The 18,505-nt window shown below is 46.6% G+C and overlaps 1 protein-coding gene across 2 annotated transcripts in view; it reads right to left on the minus strand.

The window, feature by feature from the left end:
* Window positions 1-17,454, minus strand: part of LOC135396662 (uridine diphosphate glucose pyrophosphatase NUDT14-like) — a 32,347-nt gene extending 14,893 nt beyond the window's left edge. The window contains exons 1-4 of one of the 2 annotated variants that reach the window (XM_064627751.1): window positions 17,119-17,452; window positions 13,156-13,199; window positions 12,498-12,562; window positions 12,215-12,431 (exon numbers count right to left, since the gene is read on the minus strand). In XM_064627751.1, the coding sequence (XP_064483821.1) occupies window positions 12,215-12,431; window positions 12,498-12,562; window positions 13,156-13,199; window positions 17,119-17,199 (407 nt within the window). In that variant the 5' untranslated portion in view covers window positions 17,200-17,452. Of the gene's footprint in view, window positions 1-12,214; window positions 12,432-12,497; window positions 12,563-13,155; window positions 13,200-17,118 lie in introns of both variants that reach the window. The other variant, XM_064627752.1, reaches the window with a different exon arrangement.
* Between the last annotated feature and the right edge of the window lie 1,051 nt (window positions 17,455-18,505).

An 18,505-nucleotide genomic window follows, 5' to 3' on the forward strand; every position in this document is an offset into this window, starting at 1 on the left:
AGAGCCATCTTGGAGCTGACCCGGAACCGAACCGATTTAAAAACTTCGGTTACCGGTTCGGGATACTGGTTCGGGATACTGGTTCGGTACGGGATGGTGTTTGCCGCCTGTTATCTATCCCATCGTCTTGTGGCGACACCCTTTTATGTGACTGCTCAAGATTTGTCGGTCCGTTCGGTAGCGCAGGACATACAAGGCTAAGGTTGAAGGAAGTTGTCCTCTTGCCGCCACTTATAGAAGAAACATGTTTTGTCATTCCTACCTTCGATAGTTTGCAGCAGCAGTGCACTGTAACAACATCATGCGGAACATTAAAAACGTAGCCAAAGACCCACTATGTTCAATAAGGCTGCACTGCACTGCTGCTGCAAGTGTGCCGCGACTCACCTGTCACAGCAGTTCAGTCTTTCCATTAGCAAGTTGGAAGTGCCCCGGCACCGACAGCGGCGGCTGCGGCAAGGCGCACTTCTATAGTTTCGATTTCAGAGGTGTAGACGCTGGCCGAAGTTGTGCCAGTCTGTCAGAACGCAGGCGCAAAGAAGGCGAAAGGAAGCACACGGAGGTGCTCATGAAGATGCTACGTAAAAAATATGTTCCACTTCCAGATGATGTGTTACCGTTATAACCTAGGCATATCGTTTTATTTTTTGTGTTTCGCATTTAAATCGTATCTTGGGGGTGGGGTGGGGGGGTGACGTGGGGATTTGAGCAGTCTGCCTGCCTAGATTGGCAGCACGTTGCTCAAGGAAGGGATGAAAGGAGGTCCTGTTGGTAAAAAAATAGAAATAAATGCATAAAGAGTGTAACTAGGAGATCTTGTATCATTTTAGTGGCTACCTATAATTTTGTAGCACATTAGCACCTCGAACCGGTTCCGAACCGATTTATAGCCTCTCAACTGGTTAATCAAACTGATATGGGTGGGTGTTATAAAAGGTGAGTCACATTTTCGTGCGTGACGCTATATCTACTTGAGAGACAAGCTTCTGCTACCATACAGTAAATAATCTGTACCAGAGAAAAGTACAAAAAAATCGTGGTTGCCATGCACTGCGTAAAAACATAAATACGACCACACAAACTTTTGTCTTCGTGCATTTCCTATGCGCTATACTGATGGATTGAGACGAAAGTTGCATGGTCGTATTTAGTTTGTTACACAATGCTTGGTAACCAATTTTTTTGTAGGTTTCTCTGGCATAAATTCTTTACTCTGAGGCAGCGGAAGTCTGTGCGCCAATGAGGTATCAGTCAAGGAAGTATCACGTCATGCTTGAAAATGTGACTGACCTTCTAGAGCACCCACTCTGTATGTGATCTCCGGAGCTGAACCGGAACCGAACCTTGATGGCAGAACCCGAAACAAACCGAAAAACGTTTCAGTTCAACGCTCTGAGCATAGCACTTGCAGTATTTGGAGAACTGACTTCGTCCTTTGAGGTATCTGTTACTACTTCACGAGTAGTACCGTGGTGCTGCTTGCTTGAACCCTTGCACATGGCTCCAAAGCGACCTACCTTCTTGCATTTAAAGCATTCCTTATCCCGTGCTATACAATTTGGCGAGTTAGCCAAATGGCGCATTGAGTCACAGCGATAGCAAAGAGCTGATTTCTTTGCTTTCAGCTTGTCCAACTGTTGCGGTTTCCTCATGAAGCTGCTGTTGAGCTGCTCTCCGGCTCTGTTCTACATAATTTGCTAACAGAACTGCTCTGTCCAGAGCAAGTGCTGAGCCCTCTAGTACTACTAAGTGTTCCCGTACCTGCAGCAAAGCAGCTTTATCGACAAGTTGGTCACACAGAGTTTCGTCAAGCATCAGCCGGTAATTACAAGTAATGATATGTCCTTGCAGAGCTGTAACGTAGTCCTCAACGGTTTCATCGGGGAGCTGTGCCCGTTGTCGGGACTTACGACGTTCTACTATCACGTTCGGCATACTTCTTTTCAAGCGTAGCTAAAGCTTGCACATAGACACTGGTTACGCCTGTGGACGATGCTCCTTCGATCGTTCGTGTGGTAGGTACATCAGCAGCTGACAGCGTATAGAATATCCGTTGACCTTCTGTTCCCAAAGCGTGAAGTAGTACAGTTGTTCTGGGGTATAGGATACGGCATTGATGGAAAGTATGTAATTTTCGAAGATAGATTTGTCAGGCAAGCCCACCAAATTTAGTGGCCTTCCTAAAATAATTGCAAACCCTAGTTCTATTTTATTTTTACTTTATTTTGTTTATTTATCTATACACTGTGAAGAAGAAAGTCCATTGAGTCCATGGTATGGGTGGCTTGCCAGATCGATCAAGAAACGGTGGTACCACAGCAGGAGTGCCAAAATTCATGATAACTATAATCTGAATAGCTGAATGCACACCCCTTTTCGGTCGCCGCGTAGGTACGTCCGACGTTGCCAAAATGTTGTGTCTTGCTCGGACCACAGCCAATTTCAGAACACTTCACTAATGATGATGGCACTCATGCTTTACACATGCGCCTTAGTGGCGACACCACACTTGGATCATAAGAAGATTGTAGGGATCAGCACGACTGCCATGCTGGCAATGCTGACAATGCATAGCATGACGGACAGGCCACAACTTGCGTTTAGCAATGAAAGCAGCAGTCTGCGCACATTTTTTGCCTGCCTGCTACTATATGTAGTTTACAGCTCAGCATCCCTCAGCATCCCTCTGCAAGAGCCAATAGACCAACCCGAAAAACGTCATCATGACGTTGGTAGACAGACTGAAACTGAAACAAATCGGAAGGGGAGGAGTAGGCTGGGTTCCACGAATGGGCACTTGTTCGCTGCCTCCTACTGAAAGAAAAGTAGGACCGAAGGTCGGGTCCTTTTCGGGGACCATCGTCATCCCCTCAAGACCGTGGCTCTTGCACGTGTCCTTGTTCACCCCTAGCTTCGAGCGTAGCTATGACGTCATTTGTTTACGAACAGGGAGAGGACTATTGCATAACATTTTATTGTGACTATTGCATTAGCATATATGGATTCTTGAGAAATGCCCCCAGAAATGAATATTTTCTATGCTTGTAACATATATCTTTAGGGTCCGACTTTTTCTGGTTAGACGCCTTTCCCGGATTCGGATGGGAAAAATTAGGTGCTATTTTTAAGTCTGCACTTTGGTGTGGAAAAAGGTGCTACTAATACATTTTGGTGTCATTGTTTTTTTTTTTTTCTTTTCTTCTTCTTTCAAAGTTACCAACGAGCGGCCTGCAGTTATCTCACGATTTATGGTGACGAGCACCACATGTTCTAACAGCACATGTGCTTCACATAGTTTCTTGCTGCATTCAGATCATATTTACGTCAGACATACATGCAGGTTGAATGGTGTTCGCGTACATGTTACAGCATGATATGCGGTTGGCATTCGGGGAGAAATCAGGCTTAAGGGGGTGTTGGGGAAACGAACGTATGTTTATATGTATGTGCTGCCTTCTCCGCTAACGTAAAGACAGACCGTTTCATATGTGCTTTCAGTGTCTGGGGTTCGATCTGTGAATCACTTGGGGGCGAGCATCCAATTACATAAACTTCCTTTGGCTTCCCATCCTCGTATCGTTCCCACGGAGAGTGTCCGTTTACTTCCCTTCTGTGGTCTCCATCTCTCTCTCTCTGTGTTTAGTTGTAGTTGCAATAAAGAAGTCAACCTGTGCGGACGTGTGTGAGCGTGTAGTCCGTCTCCAAACGACGTATCTGCGGATGGCACCCTTACTGCTTGCCTCTTCCCGGCGCATTTAGCCCTTTAGAGCTACATTTTTCTGGTGCCGAAACCCGGGAAAGAAGGCCCTTTATCGACAAGGTACCACCTTGGAGTAATCGATGATGGACCAACTCAAACGAAAACGTTCCACCATTCGTGCAGCAGTGACAAAGATAACGGAAGACATCGTGCAACTTGCTCAGCAGCCAAGCACAATGAATGTTAAAGGTGAGCTGCAACAGAAACTCGACCTCCTCACTGTTAAAGAGAGTGCCTTAGAACAGCTAAACGTCGCAATAGAAGAATTAACGACCGATGAGGCCTATGACGAGGAACTGACTGGATCGCAGGCTTATGAAGACAAAATTTACACCACAAGGTCGATTGCCAAGCATGCCCTAGATAGTCCCCCCACTGACCCAAGGAGCTCCAGTAATTCGAGAAGTCAAAATTCCACAAATGTGAAACTTCCGAAACTGGAAATCTCAAAATTTGACGGGGATCTCAGAAACTGGGAAAGCTTTTGGGACCAGTTCGACTCTACCATCCACTCTAACGAATCACTCTCCAAGGTGGACAAATTCAAATATCTGAAAAGCTACTTGACAGGAAAGGCAATGACAGTTATCAAAGGAGTTTCGCTTTCCGAAGGAAACTACTCGACCGCCATTGAACTTCTGAAGGACCCATTCGGGAAGAAAAGTCTAATTATCGACGAACACATGTCAAGATTGTTAAACTTGCCAAAAGTAAATGATTCAAGCCAAGTCGCTAAGCTACGCGAACTTTACGACGAAGTGCGAACTGGGGTCAGGTGCCTGGAAGCCTTGGGTGTGGCTCATTCTTCATATGGTGTGCTGTTGCTATCCGTTTTACGCAAGGCAGTCCCTGTGGATATCAACTTGGAATATGATCGAAAGCATGCGGGCAAGGATGATTTTGACTCCTACTTGACATTTTTTAACTTAGAAGTTGCCGGACGCGAGAGAGGTCAACGCGGGGGAGCAAGCAAGCCTCACATAACGAAACAACTTGGAGACGGTACCCGAAGTCGCCAACACAACAATCTCCCATCAAGAGTTGCCTTAACGGTTGGTGCAGAACAAACAAAATGCGTATTTTGTGAGTCTACTGATCATTCCCTGCAGAGCTGCGCGGCTCCTCTTTCTTTGGAACAAAAGAAGGAGAAGCTCAAAGCAGAGAGACGATGTTTTCGATGTGGCAAACAATATCATCGGGCACGGGAATGCAGAAGTGGGTCCCGACTGTGCTGCGCATTTTGTAATGGGAAACACTTGACAGTGATGTGCGACCCAACATGGAAACGTGGCGCCGGATCCGAAGTTGCCACAACAGCTACTGAAACTCAGATAATGAAGCCAACGGTAGTTGCCACGTTGAGAGATTCCAGCCCGACGTACGCTGCAAACAGCACAGTGCTCCTTAAGACTCTTCGTGCATATGCAGAAAGTGAAAGTGATCGAAGGCTCACACGCATTCTGATGGATGGAGGTAGCCAACGCACATTTATTAAGAAGTCATTGTCGGAGATGCTTAAATGCCAAGCCTTAGGAGAAGAAGAGCTGACAGTCCACACATTTGGCTCTACATCAACTATCCAGAGAAAATGCCGCAGGGTGCAAGTATGGTTGCATAGCCAGTTTGACCGTAACGAAATCGCAATCGAGGCGCTCGAGATGCCAGAAATTTGCACTGATGTCATGCGAGTGCCGAACAACGACCTCATAGCCAAAATGGAACTGGACGGCCTCTGCGTAGGTGACGTTCCGATGACTAACACCGACTGTGACCATGGAATCTGAATCCTTATCGGAGCAGACTGCTATTGGAGGGTCGTCACCGGAGAGACAAAGTATTTGAGCGAATCATTGGTGGCTATCAATACAATCTTTGGTTGGACTCTTCAAGGACCGGTACCAACAAGTACAGTTACAACTTGCACTAATGTCTGCGTCATGAGAACGGTAGTTGACCAAAACGAGGCAGATAGTATATCGAACGAACTGAGGCAATTTTGGGAACTAGAGCATATGGGTATACAAATAGAGCATACGGTTTGCGACAAGGTAAACGACACTATCGTGCGAGAGTTCGAAGCAAAGGTAAAGCACAATGAAGACGGAAGGTACGAGGTACTACATACCGTGGAAAACCAGTGATCCCTGTTTGCCAACAAACAAGCGAACTGCAGAGGAGAGACTGAACTCGTTAACGAAAAGGCTTTTGAAGAACCAGCACGTCATGATGGAGTACGACACCACCATTCGGCAATATTTGAATGACGGACACGCTGAGAAAGTTGATATCAAAGCAAACCCCGACGGACCAGTCTTCTACCTGCCTCATCGAGCTGTATTGAGACCTGACAAAGCAAGTACTAAAGTGCGCATCGTGTTTGACGCTTCGTCCAGTGCTTCGGACTGCCCTTCGTTGAATGACTGCCTGGAAGTTGGACCAAACCTGAATCCTGATCTCCTGGCGACAATTCTAAGATTCCGTAAGCACAGCGTTGCTGTTAGAGCCGACATTAAGAAAGCATTCTTGCAAATCTCTCTTAATCCGAACGACAGAGACGCTTTCAGATTCATGTGGTACACTTCTATGCCGGAGAGCGGAAGACCACTCTCCGAGATTGAGGTGTGGAGAATGACGAGGGTGCCCTTTGGTGCCGCGTCCAGCCCATTCCTTCTTGCAGCAACACTTCGTTATCATTTCAACTTAATGTCTAGCACTTACTCTGAAACCTGCAGAAAACTAACGGATGGCTTCTATGTGGATGACTTTGTGACTAGCGTCAGGTCAAGAGAAGAGGCTGAAATTCTGCACGATGAGGCAAATAAAGTTCTTTCGGCTGCTGGCATGCATCTAAGAAAGTGGGCGACGAACGACAGTGAGCTACAGGTATCGTTCAGGACTAAAAACAAAGACAACAGTCAGATGAAAAAGGTCTTGGGCATTGTTTGGAACACGACAAATGACGTCCTGTCACCTCCAATAGGGCTGTTGCGCTAAAGTTTGAGGAGGGCGACTGGAGCGCCACTCTGACCCCTACCGTCGGAATGCTACGACACGCGGCCGCTCTCGCCCCGTATGAATAGGTGACCGTGGTGATAGTGACGGGCAGGACGCGTCAAAGAGTGCGCCGTTTTTCTTTTTTTTTTTCCGAAATCGAACTCTACTAAACATCGCAAACTGCTGTTGTATCGTACGCATAGCAGTAAGAAGATGGCTACGGCAAAAACTTGCCCGCCCAAGAGAAGTCCCCAGAAAAAATGTCCCCAAACGAAATGTCCCCGACTGGCAGCGCTATTCCGGCTGCCAGCGATATGCAGGCGGCTGTATTATCTTTTGTACTCCAGAGTTAGCTAATTCTTAAAATATGAAGCCCTGAAATAATTATTCCTGATTGTTGCTGCCGTTTACCGTTTTCAGTCATAGACTTTCATTGCGGCTATGTAAGATCCAGGTATACTTATTGCAGTAGACAAATATCGTCATCCATTCTAATGAAATAGAACACAAACACTTTGACCAGATATACTTTTCGTTTTCCTGTATTTGCTTTGCAGTTTTCTGCTTTTAAGTTGACTGCGCAGCCGATGCTTCGGATAATTGTCGCTGTGTGACAGTAAGATCTCGAGTCTAGGGACGACGAAAACAGACGCAGGCAGACAGAGTTTGGAGACATCTGTATGTGTCTGTTTTCGTCGTCCCTAGTCTCCGGGTCTTAGTGTCATGAATTACACTCACCAGCTCACTTGTTTTTATCAATTCTTTCACTGGGTCGTCGTCACCAGAAGCTCCATATATACATATATAAGGAAAAAATATAGCTGGAGCTCTTTGGAGTTCTTACAAGCATATACATATACAATATATAGCCTCGTGTATATGTGCACAACCTTTGTTTCCGTACGCATATTTAAGAAAAAGTTAGACGTCTGTTTGAACGAGGCGGACATATGATAGCTGATTCCAAATCTAAATTGTCGAGAAGTTTGTTGACGCTGCATGGCTGTGCCCGAAAACGCTTCGAAATCATCGGTACTGCGTTGCCCAATGGCTGTTTGTTCTGTGTTCATGGTAGCGTCGTAAACATTCCGCACGCGGAGAACATAACCAGAGGTCCCAGGAAAGAGCAACTATTTAGGTGTTGAACCACAAAACAGTTTATGTTTCTTTTAGATGTCCCGTTAATGTTGTTCAACTATCTTCAATTATAACGGTGAGCGTTTTGTTAAGTCCCCATTGAATTCGATGAGCACCCTGCGAATTAATCTTTGCCACGTTCTTGTTGAGCCTGATTTTTCTCAGAATGAAATTTATACTTTTACTGGTGCCCCCCAGTGCACCAGAGAAGCACACTAAACACTCTAACAAACAGCATCATTCGCGACATACACGCGTTCAGCATATGTACACCGTGCCGCGCATTGTACACATGTTTCAGCGACTTTTTTAGAAAGAATTTGTCGATCTTTTGACTTTTTTTTTATGCGGAAAACAGATGATAAACGATAACGCCACACCAAATTAGCCAGCGTAGACTGAGTGTCGTCTGCTAGGGAGTGGCCGTGTGTTGAAAAGGTCGCCACTAGCGGCGCTGACACACAAGTTTGCTGCGCCCCCTGGCCCAGCGCAACAGGCCTATGGACTCATTGGACCAGTTCCTGACAAAGAAAAGAGACACGACGAGATGTTTACTTCAAGTTAGTGCACGAATATACGACCCTCTCGGCATTCTCTCGCCCTACACAGTCAAGGCAAAAATACTAAGTCATAAAGCGTGGGAATTGGGCATCGGATGGGACGACGAGCTACCCGAACACATCAGTAAAGAGTGGCAACAGTGGTGCAAGGGAATTCCATTTCTACCAAAGATCACTGTGCCAAGGGCAATCACAGACTATGACTCAGTTGTGTCCCGAAGTATTCATTGCTTCTGCGATGCGAGCCAGCAAGCATACGGTGCAGTGCTGCATCTGCGCACAGTCTACGAAGATGGAAGCATAAATGTCGGTATCGTAGCTGCGAAATCGAGAGTAGCCCCACTAAAGCGAGTTTCACTCCCAAGACTTGAACTTTTGGGTGCTCTTGTGGGTGCTAGGCTTACTCACTACGTGACAGCAACTTTGAACTACGAAGGCCTCACCGTACGGTATTGGACCGATTCGACCGTGGTTCTTCACTGGGTAAAAGGAAGCGCTAGTAGATGGAAACCCTTTGTTGCCAACCGCGTCACCGAGATTCAAAGTATGTGCAACCCTTCAGACTGGCATCACTGTCCAGGTGAATCTAATCCAGCTGATCTGCTAACAAGAGGAGTGCTGCCCGACATGCTCATGAAAGACGACTTCTGGTGGAAGGGACCTGAGTGGCTCAACAATGAAGAGGCCCTCTGGCCGAAATTCGAAGTTGACACCTTGGAGCTTCCTGAAACAACATCGCGAGAGGAAAAAAAAAAACGCAACAGCGATGATGGCGACGGATGCCGATGTTAGCACGCCACTCCTCACTCTTGAGAACCACAGTTCTCTTCTGACTGTGCTTCGAATCACCGCGTGGATCAAGCGTTTTATTCACAACTGTCGACAGAAAGATGCTAGGATTTCTGGCCCGCTAAATGCGGCAAAAATCCAAAGTTCGCTGAGACAATGGATCCGCCAGGTGCAGAGGGAAAGCTTTCCAAGAGAACTGGAGATACTATCATCGGGCATAAACACTGTCGGCGAAACGTCTCCACGACGAACCCTGTCACCCTACGTGGACAAGGATCAAATAATGCGCTTGCGAAGAAGGCTGCAACAGCGCGATGCCGAGACAGCAGTTAAGCATCCCATAATTCTTCCCAAGGATCACGACTTCACTTCGAAACTCATCACGCAAGAGCATTTGCGACTTCTGCATGGAGGTGTTAGAGACACCTTAGTGCAGCTCCGTGAGTTCTATTGGATACTGAGAGGAAGGCAAGCAGTCAAACGAGCTATTCATCAATGTTTGACCTGTCGGAAATAGCGATCCAAGCCAGCGGATGAGGCAATGGCACCACTACCACGCGACCGTGTGACAGAGGCAGAACCATTTGTTGTATCTGGGATTGACTTCGCCGGACCTTTGTTCTATAAAACTGAGACCGGAAGCAGCAAGGCATACATAGTTCTGTTCACGTGTGCCGTAACTAGAGCCGTGCACCTCGAATTGGTAACCGATCTAACAGCAGCCACTTTTCTATTGGCTTTCCGTAGATTTATTTCGAGGAGAGGGATATGCCACACTGTATACACAGATAATGCCCTCACTTTCAAACGCGCATCGAAAGACCTTAAACAGCTCTGGACCGAAATGCGAGGCGGCGAAGTACAGGACTATTTCTCTGGGACGCACATAACTTGGAAATTTATCGTTGAGAGAGCAGCGTGGTGGGGCGGATTCTGGGAACGGATGGTGCGCACCGTCGAAACGACTCTCCGGAAGGTCCTGGGCAAAAGTAGCTTGACGCTTGACCAACTAAGAACGCTACTCACAGAGGTAGAAGCCATGGTGAACTCTAGGCCCATCTCCTTCGTCTACTCGGACAGCAACGAACCCGATCCCTTGTCACCGGCACACTTCCTAGTTGGTAAGCGTATAACCCGACTGCCTGACCAGCCTACTGTTTCCTCGGGGCCCGGCCAGCCGCAGCTATCGAAGATGCTGCGTTACCGAGAGGCTCTCCTGCGGCGCCTGTGGAAGCGGTGGGTACACGAGTACCTCCTGGAACTGCGTACGGCACATGAGCTGCGCACTGCGACCTCGACGGCACCGCAAGTAAACGATTTAGTGTTGCTAAAGGAGGACCGTCTTCCAAGACAAATGTGGAGGATGTGTCGTGTGATGAAAGTGTTCCCTGGCAGAGATGGACGTGTACGATCCTGTGAGGTCCGACTTCCCGGAGGTGGAACACTTAAATGTGCCATCCAACATCTCTTCCCGCTAGAGATTGTATAACAGAATGAGCTAGTGCTCACTGCGGGGGAGTGTGTTCAGGAAACGAACCTATGTTTATATGTATGTGCTGCCTTCTCCGCTAACGTAAAGACAGACCGTTTCATATGTGCTTTCAGTGTCTGGGGTTCGATCTGTGAATCACTTGGGGGCGAGCATCCAATTACATAAACTTCCTTTGGCTTCCCATCCTCGTATCGTTCCCACGGAGAGTGTCCGTTTACTTCCCTTCTGTGGTCTCCATCTCTCTCTCTGTGTTTAGTTGTAGTTGCAATAAAGAAGTCAACCTGTGCGGACGTGTGTGAGCGTGTAGTCCGTCTCCAAACGACGTATCCGCGGATGGCACCCTTACTGCTTGCCTCTTCCCGGCGCATTTAGCCCTTTAGAGCTACAGGGGGAATCACGTCTTCAGAAATCTAAGGGTGATTTTCGTTCGCACAAGACACGTGAACGCTCTAAACTATCATTAAGGCCCTTATTTTTCTGCTGCGGCAAATCCAGAATTCCGCAGCAGGGAACTATAAATTCTGCGTTTTTCCGCGGTAAAAGGCAAATTGCCCTAGTTCAGGCAGAAAATACTCTCTGTTAGCTCTTAGTGTGGAGGAACACGGTTACAACTTGAAAAACTTTTGTACATTGTACTTTCCTCTGAGAGGGAGTGACGTTTGTCACTGACTATGTACAGAGTATACTGTCACACAGAGGTACTTGACAGCTATGGACACCAAAGCAGGGGTCAGCGTTTGCATTCTGCTCCAGAGTCCCAGAGAGTTGAAGGTTAGAGAGAGGAGGGTTGTTCCAGCACACAGATGGGGCCTTATCCGGTTGGCACGTGTACGCTGTAACGCAAGCCGACCCGGTGAGAGCAAAGCTTGTTCATCTTGCGCATAAACTGAGTTAAGCATGCTGTTTCTGCAAAATTCTGCGCAAAACCTCATATTCCGCGGCAGAGTCACAATTCCGCGAATTTTTGCAGAATCGCGGAATTGCAGAAAAAGAAGGGCCTTGACTATCATCATAAGATTGGTACTGGCGTGTTCTCTTAGCTTTTCTCTAGTCAATGACGTATTTTTTAGAGGACAAGGTTGAGCCATTGATTTTTAATAAATTAAAGTTTGGTGCGTCTCAAACATGTGCTGCCATCTCGATAGAGTGTCGCACACTAAAATATTTGCGAATTTGGGCTCAATACAAATCAATGGATAGTCCTGGAAATTCTACAAAATATGTCATTGACAAGGGCAAAGCAAGGAGAACACGTCAGTACTTCTGTTTTGACGATATATTACGCAGTTTCTGAGCGCCGTGCAAACAAAAACGTTCTCTATTGTCTTGCGCAGAAGTGATTCCCCGTTAACCCGAATCGGTCCTCAACTGATTCAGGAGGGAATAATCAGGAGCAACCGGGCATGGCCCAAAAAAGTCACGCCCTACATATATTCCTTCTACCATTATCCAGCAGTAGCTAGGCATAAACTTGTGACATACCTGTAACCAGTGACCTTCTCTATGCTGCTGAGAGGCACCTTATAGCCACACTCTTCCAAGATTTCTTCCTGCATCACCTGAATGGAGGGTGTCCCTGGCTTGTCCATGATCCCAGCACATAGCTCACGAGTCATACCAAGGCTTACTGGGTACTTCTTCATATCTATGGCATGCCCACTGGTGGTATCCTCTCGTGCTATCGCGCCAAAGAACACAGCTGCGTGTTTGAACCAAAATTTAGTCAGACGAAAAGGAACATAGTACATATTTCATTTCCAAATACCTGGCCGAAATTGCCGAACATAGATGAGGACGTCCCGGGTCTTGTTGTACAGGACTGCTGCCACACTGTAAGCAAGGTGTACCTGTTATGCTGTGCGACAGCACCTCAATGATCAGGATGACAAACTATAGAAACTTTTGGCAAGTAGGTCTTGAGCACTCTGTACAACCATTCCGACATCATGTGTAAGAGTTCACTATGCTTTCTGTCAGCTAGTTGCATTGGAAGAAGCATTGCATATCAGAGCAATGCCTTCTACTCGCACCTATTAGTGAATTTTCCCTCGAGATACCGCAACTGTTACAAGCACCAACGTCCCACGAAAGGAGGTTTGTGACAAGAACAGAAGAGCGATTTCATTTTCCTTGCACATCACAGGTCGTTTGAGATGCCCACCCGAGCTCTGGCAATGAGGGAAGCGAACATCACAGCTGCTGTACAGTATATCAGGTTTATCGCATGGATGAAACAAGTGCCTCTTTCAAGTAGCCAGACCAAACCTCTTTTTCACTTCCTTTCTGTTGCACCTCGGTTCAAGGTCCGTGAGCAAAGTCACCCCAACGGTCTTTGAGAATGCCAATGTGCTCTTATTTGCTCAAAAATCAATAATAACGCTTATCTACTGATGCTGCAAAGTGTATATATCAGCATTCCTCACCTGTCATGAACCCTCATGAGATCCCATATTTTATCCTTTCCATCCTGGAACAATCAAGAAAGAAAAAGAGTAGGGTTTCTAAAGACACGCAATAAAGCCTTCTTTTTTCTTCTACTCATTTTCAGGAGCTCAGCAGTCAATTACAAGGGTCGTTCAAGGTTGACCAAAACTTTTGCTAGAGAAAAATCAGCGAGTAAATGTAATTGAACAAAAGTGTCGGAGGACAAAGTGCAATCCTTCTCGGGTCAATGGCACGTGCAGCAGCAGCTATCATGGCGGTGAGCAGTACACAATTTAGCAAAGGATGGGATATGGTGACGAATGAACCACATGGACACGTTCATCCGACTGCAGTCACACCAGTGAACATCGCAGGCGTTGAGCGAGCCATCCTCAAGAACCGGCAACTAACAGTTCAGAACATTGCAGCGCAGCGTAATATTGCTGTCAGCTGAGTGGAGACAATCATTCGTGAGCACTCCGTAAAGTCTGCGCAAGATGAATTGCCCCGACACCTCACTTGTGACCAGAAGGGAGGGTGCATTGGAGTCTCTGAGCAGATGCTAAACCGGTTTCAATCCGAGGGGGACAAATTTTTGCTATCAATCATCACTTGTGATGAAACCTGGATGCATCATTCCACCCCAAAGACAAAAAGCAGCAGCATGGAATGGCAGCATAAGGCTTCCCTGCCACCAAAGAAAAGCAAGATGCAGCTGTCTACTGGCAAGCCTGTGGGAACTGTATTCTGGGACATGTGGGGTGTCCTCCATGTGGACTTCTTGGAGTAAGAGGTCACGATTAATGCCCAGTACTACTCCACGTTGATAAAGGGTGCTTGGCAAAACGCAATTTGCAAGAAAAGGCCTGGGATGTTGCCCGGAAGGGTCAATCTTCTTCGTGACAATGCCCAGCCTCACACAGTGAATTTTTACAGCAGCAACCCTGGCCGAAATGTGTGGGGACGTTTTTCTCCATGCTCCTTACAGCCAGGATTTAGCCCCAACTGAATACCACTTGGGCCCTTTGTTTGGGCCCTTTAAAGAGCACATTGGAGGAAAGAAGTTCCACACCAATGAAGCACCCCAGAAAGATGTCCTGTAGTGGCAGCCCACTTCTTTCTATGCCGGAGGCATCAAAGAGTTCCCACTGCAATGGCAGCGGTGTCTACATGCGCACAGTGAATATTTGAAAAAACTAACGTAGTTTGGTGTTTCCCAAATGTTCCATTGTGTTTGAAGAAATAAAAGACTCGGTCAACATTGAACAGCACTTGTATAACTCATAATTCTTGGTTTTACATCATGAGACGACAGCAGCCAATCAATGTCCAGGACTGGACAGTTGAGGCTTACTCTGGAGGAAAGTTCCCCAATCACACGGAGAACGCACCATGTTACTGTGTGACCTAACATGGCTTGCTGCTGCTGCTTATAAGCAAAAAAATGGCAGTGCAGGGTGGCACAAGGATAGTTGCAGGCCTAATTTTGTTAGTCACACCACTTAACTTAAAAAAAAAAGAGAGAGAGAGAATGACAAAGGTACTGCTTTTTAAGTCACATCCCTGTATAGGAAAGGTTGCCCTGTGAGGCAATGCAGCTGCTCAACATTTTAAAGCAACTGTCCTGCAGGGAGACTGTATGTGCAGGCAGCACAACTATCTGCCACTTGTCTGTAGCCCAGTATATTATTTTGACACTTCTGAGAACTTAATAAAACTATTTCTTAGTTTGTCTCAAATAATTTCACTTTAGTTTAATTGCCCCTAGGTTTGGCTTTAGGACAAACCCTCTGTGTGCTTCTAGACAGTAATGACAAACCTCCAGACTGCTTTCTCCTTACTTCTCTTTATAAATTCTGCATGTCTGCCGAGAGGTTAAGAAAATCTGTTGATGTTTCAAATATTCTAGTGCTTTGAAATATTCTAGTGCAAAAGCAAAGCAGAGCACCATGCCTCATGCAGGCAGTCCCCGAATTCCTTGCTATAGAAATAACTTCATTCAGAGATATTCCCTGCCCACATCCCTAACACCCCAGCCCCAAGAAAAATAGACCTCTACCCAAGAAACGTCATCGTGACGTAGGTAGACAGACTGAATCCGAAACAAATCAGAAGGGAAGGGCTGGGTTCCACGAATGGCCACTTGTTTGCTGCCTCCTATTGAAAGAATAGTAGGACTGAAGGTCGTGTCTGTTTCAGGGACCATCGTAATCTCCTCAAGGTCGTGGCTTTGTTCGCCCTTAGCTTCGAGCGTAGTTCAATTCTACCAAATCGGTGGCGCTGTCGAACACTATGACGTCACTTGTTTACAAACAGGGAGAGGTCTATAGAAGATGAAAATCCTCAGGATGTAAAAATCAAGCTGCAAAACATCTGGCCTTTTGCTAAGATCTATCATTCACAGGATTGTCTTCACTGCTTTGTCAAGGTTTTCCAGTCTTACTTTTTCATTTGCACTAAAGTTGAACCTGCAGCAGAACACAATGGTGGCCACTTCATTTTTCTGTCATCAACGAGAGTACTACTGTTGAAGCTTATTCTATAACTGTTGCAGAGGTGTCACCAAGTGCTTTAGATCCTGTGAGGTTCAGCTGCTGTCCATGACAGTGGTACGCCGTGCCCCCTGACCTATTGTGCTGCAGTGTGCAACAATGGCCCATTACTCTGCTAAAGGGCTGCATACCTATTAGATCTTTGGCAGCATAGAGGAACCAGTGATGGTGAAACACGTAAAATATGTGTATCCAGCCGTTTCTAATGTGTATGTTACATTTTGATCTACACACTGCAAAAATCTGCATAGCCTCAACCTGTAAATGCTGTGCGTACTTCGTAAAAGTGTGACATCCACTGCTCCCTGGGGACCAATTGCTTTTCTCACTCGTAAACTGACGTCTCGTGACTCCATGTGAAGTGCACCAGGCACTCACTTCGCCAACTTGTAACATCTAGTGAGGGATCACACTAGAAATGACAAGCAGCAATCTTTATTTCACCCGTCATATTCACAATTCCGGGTTCATACGTCAAACATGCTAAGGAGCATTCCGAAACATCAGCATATCTGCTGACGACACAGCACATTGTAAATTCCAAAGAGCTTATAAAATACTTTTGCTTTGTCATTGCAAAGATGGTGCTGAAAAGTATATGTGTACATGTGTCACGCTTGTGAATGTTCGCACCGCACAATATATAGGGTAGAGTAGACAACATTGTCTGCAAAGATTAGGTAGTACATACATACTACAAAGTCCATTCGATTCAAAGGGGACAGCCTCCAGGATTTTGTCATCATCATCTGAGAAAGGATTTACACAGTATCCCATGGGGCAGTGTGATGCCCACATCTGCTGGCTTTTCGGGCTCTTTCTTTTTTTTTTTTTTTCCTTTTTGCCAGGTTCGGGGAATGCTAGGAAAATCTCCGCAGTCGAGTATCCTTGTGAAGCTATTCAGTCGTCCAAAATGTTGGTCAGTGATGGGACTCAAACCCACACTTCTTGATTACCAGTAAAGAGTAAAGTGCAGTGACCAACAATTGTCTTATTTCCTTGCTCTTAGGATATGAAGGTTTTAATGTTGTGTTTGTCCATGCACGGGCTAGCCTTACATAAGTTGATTTCTGTTAAATATTAGTACAACATATATCAGGCGCTTAAGCTGCTGTGTGTTCTTCAAGCAAAGTATCTATCAATCTATCTACACGTCTCTTGCATGTACTAGTTTCGTAGTTATGAGACCCTTGCTTATGCATAAATTACGCAAGTCGAAGAATACGAAACATCCTTCCCGGGGTGTTGGTGAATGACATCATTGCTGAAGAGCACTTGTGGCCCTCACAGGAATTCCGACAACGATGCATCAAAAGCGCGGACACCATACCCAGAGTCTCCACTGTCAAGCCTTCAATTTTCAATTCAGAGCTGTATATCCGCTTCAAGTGAAATCCAGTGGCATCTCACCTGCTTGTAGTGCATTCGTGCTGGATGAACATACTTTGAGTCTACGCATTCTGTGAACCGAACATCTTCGATCTTTTCCATGGCTGGATAAACCTTAAAGTGCCGCCGACTTCCGCAAAAGCGTGTTCGACAGACAAAAACTCTGGGTAATGCCAGGTTCTATCTCTCATGGCGAATTCGGGTGGTCATTTCGGAGCAACTTTTTTTGCCAGATCTCGAGCAGTCATGTTCGCTTGGTCAAAATGAAGCAAATCTCGCATGTTCGCGTGGCGCTTTCTGAGCGCTCGGAACATGGCTCGGAATTTGCTAGCTAGCACTTTTTTTGCCCGGTCTCAAAACGCTCGAGCAGCAGATTGCTCAACTGTATCCGGTGTCGTCACATCCGCACTGCAACGGTGGCGAGTGCCCTCATTGGCCCGCATGTTGAAATCACGTGGTTTAGCAGACGACAGAACTCGAAGACTTGCGACCGCGACGCCCCTAGCGTGATCCAAGTACCTAAAACTGCTAGATTCCTAGCAATCATGTTCGGGTGTTCGGGTGGCAACGGTCACGTGATCCAGCTCGGTCGCCGACCTAGCAATTTCTGAGCGCTCGGCCGTTTTGCTACGAAATGACCACCCGAATTCGCTACTCTGTGCTTGTCAGTGCACTCCTCGAAGTTGCTATCATCTTTGCTGGCGGCCAGTGCCATTGCTGTTCATTGCTGCTGAGAGCTGAAACGCCAGTTCGTCATAGAAAAACTGGACGGGCCATGGGACGTTCGCAGTATTATTCCTATTATTTTAAGGCGCTCATGTTTTCACCCTGTAGACTTGTAAAATCCTCAGGAAAAAATTAAGATTCGTTCACCAGCAGCGGCGCGCCAGTTAGCCGAACCGGCGGCGGCGCGCCGATTTGGGGAACTCGGCGGCGGCGGCAGACAAGTACTATTACACTGGTTACGCCCCATTTCGTCCAATGTTTATTTCGTCCAAGTGCTCACAACGTCCAAATATTTAATTCGTCCGAAAAAAATCGGACGTACTGAACACTTGGACGAAATGAACAGGCGAGGAGAAACTTGCCCAGCGCGTCCAATACCCGTACCGTCCAATAGCCCGTTTCGTCCAAATGGGGTAATTCGCAAAGGCTCTGCTCCTTTCTGCTCCATCATGATAATTAATAGAATATAGCATATATACTTCCTCGCTTGCTCTCTTTGTATTCATGCCTCTTACCGGCATTTGCACGTACGCATTCGGCTGCTGTTGAACGGGGCTTCGCAAAGCAGGAGACGATACAAGAGGCTCGCTCTTCCTTCTCATGGGCGTACGGAAAATACAGCTCAGGGGAAATGATGCTGGGAAACGAAGCACCCTTCACAGACGTAACAGAGCAGTTTGCT

The sequence above is a fragment of the Ornithodoros turicata genome, chromosome 6 (assembly GCF_037126465.1).
Source record: "Ornithodoros turicata isolate Travis chromosome 6, ASM3712646v1, whole genome shotgun sequence".
NCBI lineage: Eukaryota > Metazoa > Arthropoda > Arachnida > Ixodida > Argasidae > Ornithodoros > Ornithodoros turicata.